Raw genomic sequence first — 21,856 nt, forward strand, 5'->3', positions numbered from 1 at the left:
TTATTTTAGCCGAAATAAAACAAACAAGACTTTCTCCAAAAGAAAAAATATTATCAGACACACTGTGAAAATGTCCTTTCTCTGTTAAACTTGGGAAATATCTAAAAAAAGAAAAAAAAAATTAAAGGGGGTCTAATAATTCTAACTTCAACTGTATATATATTGGCTGTTCATTACGCTGTGGCGACCCCCGAAGAAAAATGAATGAATGAACAGTATATCCTGCATTTCGTGGCCTTGTACTTGTACATGTGTAATGACAATAAGTTGAATCTAATCTAATCAATGAAGAGAGCTAGTCCTAATGTCTCCATTCAATGATCCTGTTCTCTAATCAAGTGATCAAGACACATAATTAGTTTAAATCAATGGTTAAAAAAATATCAACAATTTCACGAAATCACAATACTTTTAGAATATGTATGTAGATCATGTTTCCCTGAGATGGGTTGCGGCTGGAAGGGCATCCGCTGCGTAAAAACGTGCTGGATAAGTTGGCGGTGCATTCCGCTGTGGCGACCCCGGATTAATAAAGGGACTAAGCCGACAAGAAAATGTATGAATGTAGATCATGTGTTAGAATTAAATGGTGGCTTAATTCTTACAAATAAATAAGAGGCCCATGCCATCTCATTTCCCACTCAGCTTGCATCGTTGAAATATTTACATAGCAATCAGCAAATCTGGAACCCATACAGGCTATAAAAAAAGATAATTTTAGTTATTTAATCATTATTTAATCAACACCATTGTTGTTTTTAACATATTTCATTTCAACATTAATAAAACCACAAAATGCATTCACATGTGTTCAGGGCTGGACTGGGGCATCGGCCCTGGCATTTTGGGCCAGAGCGGCCCACTACATTCAGTCAATCTATCTATGCACGTCCCATATTTTTATCAACTCATATTTTATAAAACACAAAAGCCATATATATGAAATAAATAAATAAATAAAAACTTTAATCTCAATTTAATTTCTGTATACCAGGGGTTTTCAAAGTGTGAGGCGCGCCTCCCCTGGGGGGTGCCAGAGCATGTCAGGGGAGGCGCGGGAAAAAATATAATATAATAAAAATATAATTATTAAGTTTAATTGTTAGATGTATTTTTTATTATATTTAAACGTTTTAATTAAACAAAGCAAAAAAATAATACGTCAAATATAAGAAAACCTTTTTACCCAGAAGGCCATAGCTGTGAATTCGCTTCTGTTTGGCAAGCCCGCCAATACAGGTATATGTCAGCTAATACAATGGGTCGGTTTCTGAGACCCCCCCCCCCCCCAGTGACGGCAGCTCCTCACAGGCTGCTTTCTAAACCAAAACAAACGGACGGCAGCTCCTCACGGAGACTGCCGTCAAACTGAAAGCAAAAGTAAAATATGTCCGGGCCCGGTGCTCTCTCAGCTTCCTCTGCCCTCGTTCCTCCTTTTATGATCCAGAGCTCCTTCCGTGGGATCCGAGGAAGGTGCGCACCGCAGGTGTATCCACTTACGCGGTGGCCTCACTCCGTTCCCACGGCTCTCGGCCACGCCCCCTCGCCACAAAAGCCTTCAAGTTCAGGGCTTAAACCCAAAAGACGATCAGTATTTGAGTTTAGGATTTACGTGGACAGGACCAGCTGATGAACCACGACCTTTATGTGTGGTTTGTCAAAATATTTTGGCTAATGCCAGCATGAGACCTGCAAAACTTAGACTGTTTTGACTGGGATGGACAGTTCTTGGATCTGTTCTATTCATATTGAACCATCATCCTAGTTTTAAAAAATGTTATATTAAAATACTTGTTATTACTCTATAAATAATTGCACTTTCATGCAAATGATGATAAAAGTGAGTTAACAGTCTGACATCTGTCTGTGTCTTTATATATACTGTATATATATAAAGTATATATATATATATATATATATATATATATATATATATATATATATATATATATATATATATATATATATATGTGTGTGTGTGTGTGTGTGTGTGTGTGTGTGTGTGTTTGTGTGCGTGTGTGTGTGCGTGCGTGCGTGTTTGGGAGGAGGGGGGCGCCATTGGATAAGTTGTGTCAAAAGGGAGGCCCACTGTCTTAGACTTTGAAAAACCCTGCTGTATACTGTCCATAAAGATATTTGTTGAGTTCTAAAAAATACACTATTCATTCATTTATTTTTCTTTGCCTTCGTCCTTTATTCATCAGGGGTTGGCGCAGCGGAATGAACTGCCAACTATTCCGGCATGTTTTATGCAGCAGATGCCTTTCCAGCCACAACCCAATATTGGAAATCACCCATACACACTCAATCACACACACACTCATACACTACAACCAATTTAGCTTATTCAACACACTATTCACTCAGCCTATATTTCAATAATAAACAAAAACTGCCTGCTAATGCATGGGTAAATCTTCATAGGGAACAGTGTACTTTATAACCTCATTCACCTCATCCTGCTTGCTGTTTCACTAAACAATGAAAACATAATATAAGCCAAATTTGTTTCATTTTGATGTTATGATTAACAGACACCAAACAGCCTCGTGTAGCTATATGTTTATATAAGCGTCATCTTCACTCTGTATATTTATAATACAAAACAGGGCTTAAATATAACCGCCTCCTTTCATTTTCATTGAAAAGACTGAAATTTACCCCGTCTCTTTTGCAGAATATCAGTTTTAATAATCAATAACGGCCATTATAACTGTATAATGTACAACTAATTTATACGATAAAGGCCAGCAATCAGTCAATGTGCAGAATCACATAAATTAATATATTCTGCTTAACATACACTGATGTACTTGCTCTTTTGGGGATGTGCTTTCTTGTTCCCCTTTGCTATCTATTCCAGTGCACTTGATTTCACATTCATAAGAGAATAGATGAGAAATTACAAGCTTGATTGCATTTACTGTGGAGCCCTGTCATAATGAATCAAGTCAAAACACACAAACACACACACAAATCCTGCATCCAGACAGATGCATTTACTTTCACCTGTATGTTTTGGCACACAAATAAACACATGGGAAGGTGATTTTTGAGTATCAGATCGTCAAGAGACTTTAAAATGTGTATGTAATTACTGTGATTAACCAGCCAGAACTAATTAGTCTCTGATCAAAACATTGCCTTGTTTGTAAAGTTTAGTTTAGACAGCCTCCTAGGGAACCTATTGAGCGTAATGTTCTGAAATAATTATGGTAATAGATAACAAGCTTGTAGTTTAGTGGACTTGGTATACCCACTTGGACTTGGTAGTATACAACTACTTTATGTATTTATATAATAGATTATAGTTTTCACATGACATCATTAATTACAGGTGAATAGAAATCGCTATCAGAACATCAAAATATTTCTGTTTTATGTTGTTTATAATTGTTTAAATCTGCCAAAATATGAAATGACGAACAGCTTTTATAGACTTCCAAATGTTTTTGCTAATAAAAGGGAGACAGTTCAAGAAACTGGCTGAAAAACGGATGAAAAGGCGGCATGTAATAAACATTTTTTCAGTATATCCATCTGTACAAACTTTTTTAAACGCGATAATTTATTTGACAGCACCAATAAAGATAATATAAAGGCCTAGCTATGTGCATGAATATGTTAATTTGTTATATAGATATCCAACGCGATCTCATTCGTACAAGTCAATAGGTAAGCAAAATAATCTTGTTTTTCGATTTGTGATAAGATTATTTTGCTGACTCCATTGGCAGATTCTTTTGCTTGATTTAATGAAAAACTCACTTCATTTTGGCATTTTATTTCTTAAAACAAGACAATGTTTTGCTTGTCTAGAAAATGCTTCTTGATTTAAGAACTTTTAGATATTTGGACTAGAAACAAGACAAAAAATTGAAGTAAAAAAAGCATTTTTGCGGTGTGAACAGTCAATATTGCTATAAAAAAAAAAAATAAAAAAAAAGTATACTTATTACTTAATATCCTTAAATTTAAGCCAATGCTTTGACCCAAATATACGGCCCATGAAAGACACAAAAATCCTCATTTTAATTTCTCTTATGGGTTCCAGAAATCTGAGATCTGTAACAGTGAGTGGCGTTTTGTCACTTTCCAGAACCTTCTGTTTCACAGAACAGTGTTGGTGGAAGAATCTGGAATGACAAAATTCAATGGGTTGCCAAAACTCATCTCTTCCATGAGCACTAAGGCCTGTAACCCCTCCCCATGTTATAGTTTGTTGCTAAATAAAAGCTGTCTAAAACTATATTTTAAAACACATCCTTATACTTGTTTGGTTTCTGTTTTTAAAATGATTTTGGAAAGTAATGCATATTGCAAAATGTAAAAGCACAACCAAGATGACCCTGACAGGAAACAAATTAAAATCCCAATAGTGCAAAGTCTCGTGTGATAAAACAAGTTGTATTTCAGTCTCACAGGATCTAGTCACATCTACTTAAACACCCCTTTATCAGCTTTAATGTTCTCTTGTCGACTAAAGGCGCGTTACAATGGTCACCTTTAACCTAACCATTCCACTCTCTGTCGACTTTTCAAATCCTGAAGATTACTTGATTTTTATTTTCCATATCCTGTTTGCTACAGCTTCGGCTCTCCTGGCAGGGTCAGTGGTCATCGGCATCATGAGCAGTAAAGCCCTGCGCTCCCAAAACCGCTTCATCTTCATGTTAAACACCAGCATCAGTGACACTTTAACCGGCTGCTCTGTCTTCTACCTCGGCCTGTTTGACGTCCAAGAAGGCTATCCGTCCCGAAACGGCAGTTTTTACATTTTGCCGTCATTTCTAGGGGTGAACGTGCTGACATTTGTATTTGCACAGTTTGATAGATACCTGGCTGTTTGTCATCCGTTCTTCTACAGCCGGTACATTACGCGCGGGTCTGTGATCTGCGTCTGCGCGTTCTGCTGGATTTATACATATTTAATTGTAACTGTTCAGGGAGTCATCCCAGTCGCGCTTGCCGCTCAAATGAACGCGTATTTGGTCATATTTCTGCAGGTGATCGTAGCTGTTAAAGTTTTAATGACCATCAAATTGTACATGATCGCAAGGAATCAGCTCAAACGCGAAGCGCCAAGCAGCGACAAGGACAGCAAGAAAGAGTCGCTGCGCATTATCGTGTTTGTGGTCATTTGTTTTCTCATTTTATGGGGTCCGTCCTTTGTTAACATTTCCGTGAGATTTGTGACCAGGAATGGACTGAAGTTCAGAAATGAAGCCACGAATCTATTCGCGATCATGGCGCGGTTTAACGCGCTCAGCACGCCCGCGCTCTACATCTGGGGCAGTCCGGCGTTGCGCGCGGCCGTCTGGAGCTCCGTGTGGAGTAAAATATTCAGAACAACGACAAGGTTTATATCCGACTCTTATTGTGTAATAAATGCTTAGCACTATTTTAAAACAAACTGTAATACTTCCAAAACTTCCCACATGAAAAAAATATACTAACATTTACCTTATGTAAAGTATCCATGGGCATTTGAAAGGTCATAAAACATTAATATTATTAATATATACTGTGTTTCAACCATACTGGAGTGTAGCTATTGTACTATGTATTATGGTACAACGCTTTGTTAATGAATGCAACAGCATACTGTCCTTTTAACTAAGTAAAATATACAATGTCACCAACAGATTCAAGTTTGTCTTGGTTCAAAAGCACTTTAGTATTTACTAAAAAATCCTCTATATTTAAATATAGTTTAGTTTCTGTCAGTATACCAACTTTAGAATCTAAAATATATTATTATTTTCCTGAAAAGTTAAATGTGAATTTAAAAACAGAAGTTATATTCTAAAATCCAAAAACCTGTGACTACCAATAGAATGTTTTAATTTTAAGTGCTTTTAAACAGTGTTTCAGTGTAAGACTTTTAATCCAGCATTAGGCTACCAATCAACCAAACATGATCACATCTGTAGACATATATATTTTTTATGTTTTGTCAATGTTATTCTAAAAACATATGTCAATGTCTTTTTTTTACACAGGGTGGATTCTGGCATTGTGAAGCCCAACAATGAAAACAGAATTTTCAGCATTACGTGGAGCACCAGACAAACATGAACACTGCAGACTCCTCTAGCTGCTGAAACATTACATTTAAGTCATTAGCTAAAAAAGAAATCAGGTTTTACTCTGACAGGCCAGTTGATAGAATGCCAAAATGATTTTTGATGGATCTCAGAATCAAGGTTGGACTTGTTTACATGTATTTAACGGCTTATTTTTACAGTTTGTCTTGGCCTAAAATATTTTAATTAGACTTTCTCACCATTTTATTTAGTTTTTATGGTTTTGATAAAAAAACACACACACATAACTTCACATATAAAAACCAAAAGAAAGCATGAAATGTAGGCCTACCTGTATAGTTGACATGTCATTGTGTTTCTCACATTATTTTTTAGGTTACATTTATACACCATATCGTGAGGTTACTTTATTTGGTACCTCATAAAATGCCTTTTCTGTAAATAGTCATGCAAGCGGCTAAGAGACGCAATTTTGAATTAAAAAAAAATAATGTTTAACAAATAATCTTTTTAAATTCTTTTTTAAATACATACAAACCTGTATTGCTAAGATAATCATTATATATTGTTTTGAAAATGGATTTCAGGGCCTAATTCACTGTTTCCAAATGTATAACATCTTTGTTCATATTTATTTTTACAAAGATATGCTATCTAATAATAAAGGTCATCACATTGAGTTTCAACATCCAAATGCAATATAATTACTCTGTATTTGCATAATTTACAAGTTAGTCATGTATATTTGTATATAATACAGTGACTAAACTGAAAGTTTTTTATTGTTGTTGTTTTAGGCAAACAAAACCATAATCCTAAACTTTATCGGATTGTTTTAATAAAACTTTTAAAAATATATTCCCATTTATAAAGATACAAACTTTTGACGATTTGGATAACATAGCAGCAGATTAAAGCCCATTTCAAAACTCAAAATGTTTAACTGTTTTGAAAGGAATTGGTGTGAGCTGTGAGAACAGCTGAAACCGGTCTGAGAATGAAGCTTTATAACACTGAGACCCTAAAAAAGGGTGAGCTCAAAACCTGCATTATTATTTTTTTATGGTATTTTGGCTTATATTAACAGACAATTGTTTTTGTTGGACAAGGTTTAATTTAAAAGTTGTTGTTAGTAAGACTAAGTTGAGATTACTAATTTATTAAATATGACTAGTTTATTAATTTACTAATTTAAAAAATGTAAGGTCCAAGACCTCAAAAAAACTCCTTTCAGTGCTACAACTCCAGCAGAAATCTGAGATCTGTACCAGTGAGTGGCGTTGTCACTTTCCAGAACCTTTTATTTCACAGTTCAGTGTTGGTGGAAGATATAGTGACTATATAGTGACTAGTTCTGAATCTGGAATGCAGAATCCTTAACAAAATTCATGGAGTTGCCAAAACTCACCTCCTCCATGAGCACTAAACAATGCCTAACATTTTTCTTAACTTCTCCCATTCCAATGTTACAGTTTGTAGCTCACTAGACGCCATCTAAAACTATGGTTTCAAACATTCCCATGCTCGTTTAGTTTTTTTAAGTCACTTTGTAAAACTGTTTTCTTAAAGTAATGCATATTGCAAAAAAGCGCACACATAAGATCCTGACAGGAAACAAATAGAAATCCCTTTAGTGCAAACTAGTCTCATGTGATAAAACAAGTTGTATTTCAGTCTCACAGGATCGAGTCTCATCTACTTAAACACCCCATAATTAGCGTGCACTAGTGTCCTCGATCTTGTCTATTGAAGGCGCGTTACAATGGTCACCTTTAACCTAACCATTCCACTCTCTGTTGACTTTTCAAATCCTGAAGATTACTTGATTTTTATTTTCCATATCCTGTTTGCTACAGCTTCGGCTCTCCTGGCAGGGTCAGTGGTCATCGGCATCATGAGCAGTAAAGCCCTGCGCTCCCAAAACCGCTTCATCTTCATGTTAAACACCAGCATCAGTGACACTTTAACCGGCTGCTCTGTCTTCTACCTCGGCCTGTTTGACGTCCAAGAAGGCTATCCGTCCCGAAACGGCACTTACTATATTTTACCGTCATTTCTAGGGGTGAACGTGCTGACATTTGTGTTTGCACAGTTCGATAGATACCTGGCTGTTTGTCATCCGTTCTTCTACAGCCGGTACATTACGCGCGGGTCTGTGATCTGCGTCTGCGCGTTCTGCTGGATTTATACATATTTAATTGTAACTGTTCAGGGAGTCATCCCAGTCGCGCTTGCCGCTCAAATGAACGCGTATTTGGTCATATTTCTGCAGGTGATCGTAGCTGTTAAAGTTTTAATGACCATCAAATTGTACATGATCGCAAGGAATCAGCTCAAACGCGAAGCGCCAAGCAGCGACAAGGACAGCAAGAAAGAGTCGCTGCGCATTATCGTGTTTGTGGTCATTTGTTTTCTCATTTTATGGGGTCCGTCCTTTGTTAACATTTCCGTGAGATTTGTGACCAGGAATGGACTGAAGTTCAGAAATGAAGCCACGAATCTATTCGCGATCATGGCGCGGTTTAACGCGCTCAGCACGCCCGCGCTCTACATCTGGGGCAGTCCGGCGTTGCGCGCGGCCGTCTGGAGCTCCGTGTGGAGTAAAATATTCAGAACAACGACAAGGTTTATATCCGACTCTTATTGTGTAATAAATGCTTAGCACTATTTTAAAACAAACTGTAATACTTCCAAAACTTCCCACATGAAAAAATATACTAACATTTACCTTATGTAAAGTATCCATGGGCATTTGAAAGGTCATAAAACATTAATATTATTAATATATACTGTGTTTCAACCATACTGGAGTGTAGCTATTGTACTATGTATTATGGTACAACGCTTTGTTAATGAATGCAACAGCATACTGTCCTTTTAACTAAGTAAAATATACAATGTCACCAACAGATTCAAGTTTGTCTTGGTTCAAAAGCACTTTAGTATTTACTAAAAAATCCTCTATATTTAAATATAGTTTAGTTTCTGTCAGTATACCAACTTTAGAATCTAAAATATATTATTATTTTCCTGAAAAGTTAAATGTGAATTTAAAAACAGAAGTTATATTCTAAAATCCAAAAACCTGTGACTACCAATAGAATGTTTTAATTTTAAGTGCTTTTAAACAGTGTTTCAGTGTAAGACTTTTAATCCAGCATTAGGCTACCAATCAACCAAACATGATCACATCTGTAGACATATATATTTTTTATGTTTTGTCAATGTTATTCTAAAAACATATGTCAATGTCTTTTTTTTACACAGGGTGGATTCTGGCATTGTGAAGCCCAACAATGAAAACAGAATTTTCAGCATTACGTGGAGCACCAGACAAACATGAACACTGCAGACTCCTCTAGCTGCTGAAACATTACATTTAAGTCATTAGCTAAAAAAGAAATCAGGTTTTACTCTGACAGGCCAGTTGATAGAATGCCAAAATGATTTTTGATGGATCTCAGAATCAAGGTTGGACTTGTTTACATGTATTTAACGGCTTATTTTTACAGTTTGTCTTGGCCTAAAATATTTTAATTAGACTTTCTCACCATTTTATTTAGTTTTTATGGTTTTGATAAAAAAACACACACACATAACTTCACATATAAAAACCAAAAGAAAGCATGAAATGTAGGCCTACCTGTATAGTTGACATGTCATTGTGTTTCTCACATTATTTTTTAGGTTACATTTATACACCATATCGTGAGGTTACTTTATTTGGTACCTCATAAAATGCCTTTTCTGTAAATAGTCATGCAAGCGGCTAAGAGACGCAATTTTGAATTAAAAAAAAATAATGTTTAACAAATAATCTTTTTAAATTCTTTTTTAAATACATACAAACCTGTATTGCTAAGATAATCATTATATATTGTTTTGAAAATGGATTTCAGGGCCTAATTCACTGTTTCCAAATGTATAACATCTTTGTTCATATTTATTTTTACAAAGATATGCTATCTAATAATAAAGGTCATCACATTGAGTTTCAACATCCAAATGCAATATAATTACTCTGTATTTGCATAATTTACAAGTTAGTCATGTATATTTGTATATAATACAGTGACTAAACTGAAAGTTTTTTATTGTTGTTGTTTTAGGCAAACAAAACCATAATCCTAAACTTTATCGGATTGTTTTAATAAAACTTTTAAAAATATATTCCCATTTATAAAGATACAAACTTTTGACGATTTGGATAACATAGCAGCAGATTAAAGCCCATTTCAAAACTCAAAATGTTTAACTGTTTTGAAAGGAATTGGTGTGAGCTGTGAGAACAGCTGAAACCGGTCTGAGAATGAAGCTTTATAACACTGAGACCCTAAAAAAGGGTGAGCTCAAAACCTGCATTATTATTTTTTTATGGTATTTTGGCTTATATTAACAGACAATTGTTTTTGTTGGACAAGGTTTAATTTAAAAGTTGTTGTTAGTAAGACTAAGTTGAGATTACTAATTTATTAAATATGACTAGTTTATTAATTTACTAATTTAAAAAATGTAAGGTCCAAGACCTCAAAAAAACTCCTTTCAGTGCTACAACTCCAGCAGAAATCTGAGATCTGTACCAGTGAGTGGCGTTGTCACTTTCCAGAACCTTTTATTTCACAGTTCAGTGTTGGTGGAAGATATAGTGACTATATAGTGACTAGTTCTGAATCTGGAATGCAGAATCCTTAACAAAATTCATGGAGTTGCCAAAACTCACCTCCTCCATGAGCACTAAACAATGCCTAACATTTTTCTTAACTTCTCCCATTCCAATGTTACAGTTTGTAGCCCACTAGACGCCATCTAAAACTATGGTTTCAAACATTCCCATGCTCGTTTAGTTTTTTTAAGTCACTTTGTAAAACTGTTTTCTTAAAGTAATGCATATTGCAAAAAAGCGCACACATAAGATCCTGACAGGAAACAAATAGAAATCCCTTTAGTGCAAACTAGTCTCATGTGATAAAACAAGTTGTATTTCAGTCTCACAGGATCGAGTCTCATCTACTTAAACACCCCATAATTAGCGTGCACTAGTGTCCTCGATCTTGTCTATTGAAGGCGCGTTACAATGGTCACCTTTAACCTAACCATTCCACTCTCTGTTGACTTTTCAAATCCTGAAGATTACTTGATTTTTATTTTCCATATCCTGTTTGCTACAGCTTCGGCTCTCCTGGCAGGGTCAGTGGTCATCGGCATCATGAGCAGTAAAGCCCTGCGCTCCCAAAACCGCTTCATCTTCATGTTAAACACCAGCATCAGTGACACTTTAACCGGCTGCTCTGTCTTCTACCTCGGCCTGTTTGACGTCCAAGAAGGCTATCCGTCCCGAAACGGCACTTACTATATTTTACCGTCATTTCTAGGGGTGAACGTGCTGACATTTGTGTTTGCACAGTTCGATAGATACCTGGCTGTTTGTCATCCGTTCTTCTACAGCCGGTACATTACGCGCGGGTCTGTGATCTGCGTCTGCGCGTTCTGCTGGATTTATACATATTTAATTGTAACTGTTCAGAGTGTTATTCCAGTCGCGTTTGCCGCTCAAATGAACGCGTATGGGGTTATAGTCCTGCAAGTGATCGTGGCGGTCAAAGTTTTAATGACCATCAAATTGTACATGATCGCGAGGAATCAACTCAAACGCGAAGCGCCAAGCAGCGACAAGGACAGCAAGAAAGAGTCGCTGCGCATTATCGTGTTTGTGGTCATTTGTTTTCTCATTTTATGGGGTCCGTCCTTTGTTAACATTTCCGTGAGATTTGTGACCAGGAATGGACTGAAGTTCAGAAATGAAGCCACGAATCTATTCGCGATCATGGCGCGGTTTAACGCGCTCAGCACGCCCGCGCTCTACATCTGGGGCAGTCCAGCGTTGCGCGCGGCCGTCTGGAGCTCCGTGTGGAGTAAAATATTCAGAACAACGACAAGGTTTATATCCGACTCTTATTGTGTATTAAATGCTTAGCAATATTTTAAAACAAACTGTAATACTTCCAAAACTTCCCACATGAAAATAATCTAGTAACATTTACCTTATGTAAAGTGTCCTTGGGCATTTAAAGGTAATAAAACATTAATATAATATTAATAATACGTAGCCTATTATTATTATTATTATTAAATACTGTTGTGTTTTTGAACCATACTGAAGTAAAGCTATTATCCAGTGTATTATGGTTGTTTTGTCGGACAAAGTTTATGTTCCACTGTTTTTGTGTTGTGTTAAATGTTTGAAGAGTTTAGATGCAAAAACCTCTAATTGCTGTCTGAAATTTTCTTCTAAAATGAGCATTTTTATCAGGCTCCTGAATGGAAATTCAGTAATATCATTTTTTTTGGCAAATAACAATTTATTTTATGGTATTTAAAGTGAAATAACTCAACATAAACAAATGAGGCTGAGACAAAAAAAAAGTCATTTCAATGGATACGGCACTTGGAGGTTTTTGCATCTGAACTCTTCATTTATTAAAATATTTTTTTATTAAAATAAATTATGTAATACTTCAAAAACTTCCCACATAAAAAATATTTTTTATGTTAAAAAAATTTACCTTATGTAAAATGTCCTTTGGGATTTGAAAGGCAATGAAACATTATTATACTAATATATATATATATATATATATATATATATATATATATATATATATATATATATATATATATATATATATATATATATATATAGATAGATAGATAGATATATATAGGCCTACACAGTATTGGGTTTTTAAAAATATCACTATAGTTAAGTACCACAGCAAATATACAATATCTCTTAACAGATTTAAGTTTATATCATGGTTAAAAAGCACTTTAGTATTTACTAACAAAAAAAACTCTATATTTTTAAATGTAGGTTAGGTTCTGTCAGCATATATACCAGCCTACCTACTTTAGAATCTAAAGTTAAATGTGTTTAAAAATCAGAAACTAAAATCCAAAAACTTAAGAACACCAATAAAACACTTCACTTTTAATTTTTTTTAGCGTTTCAATGTATTCCTTTTTCAAATCCAGCAATATTACCAATGAACCAAACATAAAGCATCTGCAGTCACAGTTCACTTCATGTGTGTTGTTTCTGTATGTTTCAGGGTGGAAGTGAAGCCCAGCAAAGGAGACAGAGTTCTCAGCATTACGCGGAGCACCAGAGAAACATGAACACTGCAGACTCCTCTGCTGCTGAAGCATTGATCCGAGCTATCTCAGTAGAGTAGAAAAACAATCAATCAGGTTTGACTCTGACAGGCTTGTTGACAGAATGCCAAAGTGGTTTTTATTATGTCTATGCATTATTGATAAATCTCTGAATCAAGGTCGGACTTGCTTACATGTTTTTAAGTGATTTATTTTTATTTAAAGCTTGTGTTGGCCTAAAAGACTTGAATACGTTCTCTCTCTCCACATTACGTTGTATTTGTTTCCGGGTTTCGATGAAAAACATCCAGACCTCTCTTAACTTCACATATGAAACCAAAAGAACATGAAACTCACCTGTGGTTGACGCGTCACTGTGTTTCTCACACCATTTGTCATTTTTAGGTTCGATTTACACACCATGTCGTGTGGTTGTCTGTACCTCATACCTTCGCGCCTTTTTTCCCTAATAGTCGATGCAAGCTGCTGAAGCAAAGCGCGCGATTTTGAATGAAAAAATAACAATGTTGGCAAACTAATCTTAAAAAAAAAAAAAAAAAAAAACTAGTTTTCAAATACACTTATACAAACCTCAAAGTATTTACTAAATCTAAAATTTTTTGCTGTTGCAAATTTAGAAAAATTGGCGAGTAATTTGCTGACTAATTCAGTTCTTTAATGTTTTTGAATGTCTAACATATTTTGCCGATATATATATATATATATATATATATATATATATATATATATATATATATATATATATATATATATATATAAATCTAGATATTTATCTAATAATAGAGGCCATGACTTTCAGTTTCGACACTCTTAACCAATACATTTAGTCTGCACTTGCATAATTTACAAGTACTCACTTAAAATAGTTGGGTTAATAATAACCTAACAAGTAACCCTTTAAAGGGTTGTTTTGGCACCGAGGTGCTGTTGGGTTATTTTTTATTGGGTTATTTGTTTACTCAACAGTTTGGGTTACACAAATAACTAACTTGTTAGGTTATTTTGCCAAAAAAATGGCTTAACCACTAATATCTCAAATGTGTGTATCATTTCCTCTAAAACAAAAACTGTAAAAATGAACACGGAGGTAGAGAGAGCTTTTATCCGTATATAGATCAGCTATGAAGCAAATTCATCAAATTACAAGTGCTGGTGAAACTAATATAAAAAAACACGACACTGAGAGGTAATTTGATTTAAAAAATTACAATATTATTTTGTGAGCTAAAATAAACTTTAAAACGCAGAAACAACATTACATACACATATTAATACAGCTGTTCTGTCAGTTAAATCATTTGACTGTTCAAATGTAAGATTTTTGAGCCAACTGGTTGAGTTATTATTAAATAAATAACCCAACAAAGGCTAAAAATATCCCAACAAAGCATCAAAAATTAAACTAAACTGGTTGAGTTAATAAATAACCCATTAAAGGTTCAAAATAACCCAACAAAGCGCCAAACATTTTTTACTCAACTATTGGGTTAAATAAAAAACTCAACGTTTTTTAGAGTGTAGTCATGTCTGTATTTGTTTACACTACCTGACAAGTCTCGTCCAAGTTTTAGGAACAACACACAATAACTTGACTACTAGTTGATCATTTGGTATCAGAAGTGGCTTATATGAAAGGCAAAGGCCTCTAGATTAAGCTTATTCTACCAAAATAAAATATGATCATGCCTTATTAATTATATAGTAAAGGACAGTAAGGTCTGACTTTTCTTAGACTAAAGTCTTGTCACTGAATAGAAATAATGTCCAGTATAGAATATAAAGTCCTGCTGCAGTGGAGACAGAATGAATATTGTGTCTGACTCCATCATGAGCTTGGAGGACTGCATCCATACATCTCTGACATGACTCAAATCACTGATTAATAAAGTCATCTGCAATGGCAAAGAAAGAGTTCATCAAGATTCTTTGCAATCATATTCAATGTCTCCATCTTACCCCAGACATGCTCAATACTGTTAATATCTGGTGACTGGGCTGGCCAATCCTGGAGCACCTTGACCTTCTTTGCTTTCAGGAACTTTGATGTGGAGGCTAAAGTATAAGAAGCGCTATCCTGCTGGAGAATTGTCCCACTCCTGTGGTTTGTAATGTAATGGGCAGCACAAATGTCTTGATACCTCAGGCTGTTTATGTTGCAGATCTCTCGCACACCTCCATACTGAATGTAAGCCCAAACCATGATTTCTCCCTCACCAAACTTGATTGATTTGTGTGAGAATCTTGGCTCCATGCGGGTTGCAGTAGGTCTTCTGCAGTATTTGTGATGATTGTGATGGAGCTCAACAGATGATTCATCTGAAAAAATCCATCTTCTGCCACTTTTCCAAATGATCAACTGGAAGTCAAGTTATTATCTGTTGCTCTTACAGCTAGGAACGACAGCAAGACTGTGTCAGGTGGTGTATATTAGTAGTAGTAACTATAAACTGAAAGTTATTTTAGTTGTAGTTTCAGACAAACAGAACCATAAGACACTATGTACATCCTAAACTTTATTGGACTGTTTTAATAAAACTTTTTAAAAAATATTCTCAGTTATAAAGATGACGACTAAATACTGTAACTGAAGAGGTTAACAGCATCCTATCAGTGTTTATTCCAAAAAACGGAAACTGAAAGATTAAAAATAACGAACTGAATATCACATCCACATACATGGAAAAACGAAATGGGAAGTAACTCAAAACTTTTGACGATTTGGATAACATAGCAGCAGGTTAAAGCCCATTTTAAAACTCAAAATGTTGAACTGGATTGAAAGGAGTCCGTGTGAGCTGTGAGAACAGCTGAAACCGGTTGGAGAATGAAGCTTTAGAACACTGAGACCCTAAAAATAAAAAACAGTGAACTCAAAACCTCTATTCAGAGTAAAACCAAACAAAGTCGTCAAACCGCAGGTTTTATGAAACCATTCAAATCTCTCATCATCGCCAGCGGCCCACAAGTTCAAACTCCAAGCCCGAGTTGATGGATGAGAGGCGTTTAAACCAAAGTGGTGTTGAAATTGTAAATGAAGCTCTTGCTGCATTAGAGTTCAGTCACGGTAAATAGGGATGAAGACGCAGCCGACCAGTAATCATCTCCAGTCCGCCGTCAGAACGCAAGAAACAAAAGATAGACCATGAAGATGAAGGTAAAACAGTAGATGCAGAGTCTCACTCTCCCTTTGTGACCAAATCTTCAATATAGGCGTCCAGCTCATCGTCACTGCTGATCTCAATGTCCTGCAGAACAAAATAAACACATGAGAAGAGAATCCTGAAAAATCTCCAAATCAAGACAATTATAATCAGATCATTTAATTATTTAGAAATATTGTCCACTATATATTATGTGGCCTTAACTAATATGTACTCATACTGAAATTTGTTGAAATAATCATGTTACAATTTACTTGATTCAATAAAAAACATTGCAAGAATCAGGTGCTTTGTTTCCAGTGAGGACTTAGAGAAACTTGTTCATGCTTTTATCAGCAGCAGGGCGGATTACTGTAAAGCCTAGTTCACACTACAGGATTTTAAACGTCAGCAGATCGCTGTGCCCTTCACACTACATGACTTGACTTTGTGTCTTTTAATCTCTGGTGTTCACACTACACAACACTCTCTAAATGATCCACAAGAGGGGGGTCACACACTACATAATCTGACAACTCATTCCCCATCAGCTCATTCAAGCTACCAAACCACAGCCAATGAAATTTTGAGGGAAGAGTCGTCAGAAAAAGCTGAACACTATTGGCTGCTTGTGTGCTGATGACATCAATGACAGCGTTTCAATCTTTGGAGAAAGCATTTAAAAACATCGTCAAATCAGCTGATTCATCAGCGGATTAATCACTCATCTACAAGGTTCCAGTGGATAGATACACAGAGAGTTTTTAATTTTTGTAATTGTATAACTCTTTGAAATAAAACTAACAAATAACACCCTGCCGTTTTCTAACTATCAGTGTATTTCTTTCTGACATTGTTATTTTTTTTTATTACAAAACAGTAAAGAACTGAGCATTTCTGTCTTAAATTACCATATTGGTCAAAATGACTGCATGCATGTCTGATACTTTTCACTGTGACTTTAAATATGTGTGCATTTTTTTGCCTGACAACTTCCTGCTAACATAAACAAAACTTTCTGATGGCAAAAACATCAATTTACTTCAGATATCTTTCAAAACAGCATATTCTGTGATGTGAAATAGCTCCTGTTTGAAAGTGAAAATGAAAGCCAAGACCTTTGCAGACCTGACCTTTCTAGTATCTTAACTACATATTTATAGGCTGTATTACCAAAATAAGATTATATTTTTAGGGTAATAGTGTCATTAAATATAATGCCAGACATTCAAAGCTTAATTTTAATATCTCAATAACAGCTTTGAATGTAAATATGTTGTGAAAATATGGTGTTTTATATAAGAACGGTCAGAATGAGCAGTATGGTAATTCTTATAGCTACAGAATTCTAGTTCCACTGTTAATATAGCCTACTCTCATGTCTGTGCTAACGCAGAATGAAGCGAGTGCACTGATGCCCATTCTGACCAATCACAGATGTTTCTGCTGAGCTCCTGAACCAACAGGCATTCAGCTCATGCTGATATGCTCTCTCATTGGCTGCAGCTCGTCACTACATCTGACCACACGTGGGCTTGAGTCGGCCGACTGCTCTGGAATATTTAGCATGCTGAATGTTGGATTTCTGACTGCGAGGTGTCGGCGACGCATCAGCGAGCCTCGTTGTTGCGTTGTTCAGTAGTTCACACTGCACACTTCTTCCCGATCACAGCCCGATCTGTCGGCGAGCTCGTTAACTTCCAAATCGGGCTCAAATCAGGCTTAAAATCCTTTAGTGTGATCTAGGCTTAATGGACTCCTCACTGGCCTTCCCAAAAAGGCAGTCAGACAGTTGCAGCTTATCCAAAACGCTGCGGCCAGGATTCTGACCAGAACCAGGAAATCAGAGCACATCCCACCTGTCCTCAGGTCTCTACACTGGCTCCCAGTTACATTCAGAAAAGAGTTTAAAGTATTATTACTTGTCTATAAGATGACACTCCTGCTCTAAAACAATTGAAAAAAACGAGTGCACTTCCGCATTGCAGAATAAGGTCAATAATAACGGATAATTCCAGTGTTTTTCAGACCTCCTGGACTTTCTGCAGGAGAGCGACGATGTTGGTTCTGAGTTTGCGGAGTTTCTCTTCTGACTCCCGGAGTTTGGTTTCTGCTCCGCTGCTTTTCTCCTCCACGGCTCGAGCTCTGGATTCTGCCCGAGTCTGATAGGAATTACACAGACTCTGCAGTCCGGCCTCGTACTGCTGGAAATACTCCTTCTGCAATGCACAAGACACTACAGTTATTCCTGATTTAATATAAATATCCCCTCAAGTCTCCAATGGTGGTCTGTACTCACGATGGGAAAGGCCACAAGGTCCTCAGCACTCATAGTGTTCACAGAATCCTTGGGGATTCGAAAGTCCGGAGGGAAAAAATAGCGTAGCAACGTCCTGCGGCAAATAAAACAGGAATGTAATAGGAAATTTGTTAATAACTCAAAAAAAAAATCTGAATTTAGGAAAGATGCCTAAAGTATGGGTGGGCAAAGCAAGGCTTCATGAAACACTGACGCCCTATTCACACGGTGCATCAGCATCAACGCTTTCCATTCACCTTGAATGGGCGATGTCAGGCGTTGCCGAACGGCGCCGTTTCAGAGGCGTTGCTGGCTGCAGAAGTTGGAACTAGCTCAACTTTTCAAGCGCCCACGGAAGCGTCAGCCAATCAGATCGCTGTATGCAAATACACCAGCTTGACAGTGGCCTGCTATGACGATCGCGTTAGCCCCAACAGCCAAGCGTTGATGTTGAAGTCCTATGTGAATGGGGCGTTAAACAGTCGAAGCTTTAAAATAGAGATCTGCGAGGGACTAAATTTTAAATCCCGCTCCCGCCCGCACCCGCCAGGTTTTAGCCCGAACCCAACCGCTCCTGCTTATATTAAGAATTTGTTGTCCCGCTGCCCAACCCGCCCCGTTTTCAGCCTGCCGCGCCCGATCTCGCTAAAGAGCGGGGGAGAACAAAACCGAAAATCCCCCAGCTATACAGTCCAGACAGCCAAGCTGTCTGTATAAACACACACACACACAAGCCCCAAGCAGACACACAGGCGTTTGCTGTCATATCAACTCAAAGGGTTGTAATACCATGTATCAAGTACCAATGTAATACCAAAAGGTTTTATATAAAGGTATATAAATACTGAGTCGCGCCAGCTCCGGGCCGCAGCGCACATTAGTCTCGGGCCGGTTCCTGCGCGATTGATTCGGGCCGGAATCGGACAGTGAGTTCACAAGCATCCGGCCGAGTAAGGCAAGTTTAGCCGGAATCTAGCCGGAACTGGCCTGAGTGTATTTTGCTATCTGGGAAAGCTCTCTCTCTCGCGCACTAACATACACACACACAAGCACCAAGTACACACACAGGCAAAGCTCTCTCTCTCTCTCTCCCTCATTCGCATAGCAATATCCGCGATATTGCTAGACAGCCCGCTCCCGTCCCAAATTAAACCCGTTACCGACCGCTCCCGCGATTTATTCGGAAATTTATTCTGCCGCAGAAATCTGGTAGGGTCCCGCGGGATTCTGCGGGAATGCAGACCTCTACTTTAAAACATTTCAAAGTGCCTCTCTACAGTGACACCTAGTGGTCATTATTTAGTATGTATTAGTGATGCGCGGAGTGGCTGAAATGGCACACCCAAATCCGTGGCTTCATACTAATCATCCACATATTCAATCATCCACGCTCTGTAGAATCTGGGATTTGTTATAACCTGTGTGTACTTTAAATGAAATCAATACTATATTCTAAAGTGTTTTGTTTTCCTATTATTTGTTTTACATTGATAAGTTCAGTTATGGTTATATAATCAATTTTAAATCTTGGTTATTCATTTAGTCACCCATTCATTTGATTCATATTTTTAATTGTTTTTATTTATTACATTAATCATTTATTAATTTGATTCCTTTATTTAATATATTTCTTATTACTTGTTGTGCTTTTAGTGCGTTTCCATTGTTGGGTCTTATGTTGATGGTGTTTCATGCAATGTTCCTTTACACTGATATGAGATATGAGGGTATATCTCTAATTCAAGGTCTTGTGGCTTGATGTATAATAACCGTTGTTATGTTTGTGCTGTTCAGACGAAGTACGAGCATGGACTGAAACACATGCAACTAAGATTATTCAATAAACCCTGCTCTTTATTATCATCACTTCAGCACGTCTCCTGCTTCTGCTCTCTCTGGCTTCCTTCCATCGTCAACTCCTATTTTGATAGTAGACTTTCAATTCAGTTGAATACTGGTTAACAGGTTTGGGTATTGAAACTCTGCTGACTTGTTATCCAAATACATGGAGTAACAGACATTTTCTGACAAGATCTGCCGTCGGGGGCTGGATCGTATTCATCTGGTGTGGAGAGTGTGATCTAACCGCTTGTTGTAGGAATGAACAAGATTCTCCTCGCAAGGCGCTGCAGTCGTGGAAATATGCGATCTTGTTTCTCCTAGAACGATAGCAGATTTTCCTCTGATGACTCCTCTAACTGAATCTTTGAACAGTAGGGCTACTCTTGCATTCATCCATTATTTTGGGAGTCTCATTTTTCCTATTTTGAAAAGCTCACTCTGCTTTTTTCGCTGGTACACTGCTATGTCCCGCTACATCCACCCGCAACCCACTCACAATTAATCATAATGTATTTTTTTTATTACCCGACCCGCAGATTATCCGCAGCGCCCACGGATATAACCACCACCCGCGCATCACTAGTATGTATTGCTCTGGAACAGCTTCAGTAAACAAACAGTTACGCAAAATTTAGTTATTAAACCCCAATGCACACAAAAAGGTCCTTAGCAAAACAAAGCGCACCTCATCATGGTCACCAGGCCTTCTGACGTCTCTCTGCTTGGCCCGCTCTGAGTGGTGTCGGGTTCAGCAGCGGTGGGCGGAGTCACAGATCGTGCTGGTCCCTGATTGGTGTCTGGACTCCGTGACTCTGGGGAGGCGGGACGCATAAGACGGACATCATCACTTCCCTTAAACACCCTGAAAACAAACACACACACATTTTTTTTTGTATTAGACCAGGGGTTCCCAAACATTTCAGCCCGTGACCTCCAAAATAACAATGCTAGTGGCTCATGACCTCCATTATTCTCGGTATAATGTATATTCTCGTGATATACTGTAAATATACAAACGTTGCACACACAACAGTGTATAGGCCTACACACGCACGCAAGCACAAACACAGAGTCTGTCTGAGAGTCTGTCTGAGACTGGTGGGCACATTGTTTACAGCACAAGTCTATTCTTAGTTTTATTTTGGAGAACGCCACTCGCCACTGCATGTTCAGTTGTGGCCTGTAATTATTTTTAATGTTTTTGAGTGCCATAAAGGAGTCAGAAAGTTTAACCTGGTGCTATAAAATCAATATGCCACAGATGATGAATTTATTTGTTTAATTAAATTCATCTTTTTTTTTTTAAATCACCAAGCGACCCCTCGACATTGTCCCGAAACCCCATTTTGGGAACC

General features: G+C 37.1%; 4 protein-coding genes across 9 annotated transcripts in view; 3 read left to right on the top strand and 1 right to left on the bottom strand.

The window, feature by feature from the left end:
• The first annotated feature begins 2,188 nt into the window (after positions 1-2,188).
• LOC147830750 (uncharacterized) lies at positions 2,189-7,264 on the top strand. The gene is made up of 2 exons (XM_087311604.1): positions 2,189-5,359; positions 6,003-7,264. The coding sequence occupies exons 1-2, from the start codon at positions 4,497-4,499 to the stop codon at positions 6,076-6,078; spliced, it is 939 nt and encodes a 312-aa protein (XP_087167730.1). The 5' UTR covers positions 2,189-4,496; the 3' UTR covers positions 6,079-7,264.
• A 545-nt stretch (positions 7,265-7,809) lies between these two features.
• Positions 7,810-13,555, top strand: LOC147837640 (uncharacterized). The gene is made up of 3 exons (XM_087311603.1): positions 7,810-8,672; positions 9,315-12,206; positions 12,808-13,555. The coding sequence occupies exons 1-2, from the start codon at positions 7,810-7,812 to the stop codon at positions 9,388-9,390; spliced, it is 939 nt and encodes a 312-aa protein (XP_087167729.1). The 3' UTR covers positions 9,391-12,206; positions 12,808-13,555.
• On the top strand, positions 11,122-13,555 carry LOC147830751 (uncharacterized). The gene is made up of 2 exons (XM_087311633.1): positions 11,122-11,984; positions 13,157-13,555. The coding sequence occupies exons 1-2, from the start codon at positions 11,122-11,124 to the stop codon at positions 13,221-13,223; spliced, it is 930 nt and encodes a 309-aa protein (XP_087167759.1). The 3' UTR covers positions 13,224-13,555.
• Positions 13,556-15,713: 2,158 nt separating this feature from the next.
• Positions 15,714-21,856, bottom strand: part of morc2 (MORC family CW-type zinc finger 2) — a 37,370-nt gene continuing 31,227 nt past the window's right edge. For 3 of the 6 annotated variants that reach the window (XR_015525692.1, XR_015525693.1, XR_015525691.1), the window contains exons 24-27: positions 21,187-21,363; positions 18,660-18,753; positions 18,118-18,579; positions 15,721-16,741 (exon numbers count right to left, since the gene is read on the bottom strand). Coding sequence is in view for 3 of the 6 variants with exons in the window: in NM_001003994.1 (NP_001003994.1) it covers positions 16,397-16,465; positions 18,391-18,579; positions 18,660-18,753; positions 21,187-21,363 (529 nt within the window). In the remaining 3 variants the exon portion in view is untranslated. 6 annotated transcript variants of the gene reach the window in all.

The sequence above is a fragment of the Danio rerio genome, chromosome 25, assembly GCF_052040795.2.
Source record: "Danio rerio strain M-AB ecotype USA chromosome 25, GRCz13ab, whole genome shotgun sequence".
NCBI lineage: Eukaryota > Metazoa > Chordata > Actinopteri > Cypriniformes > Danionidae > Danio > Danio rerio.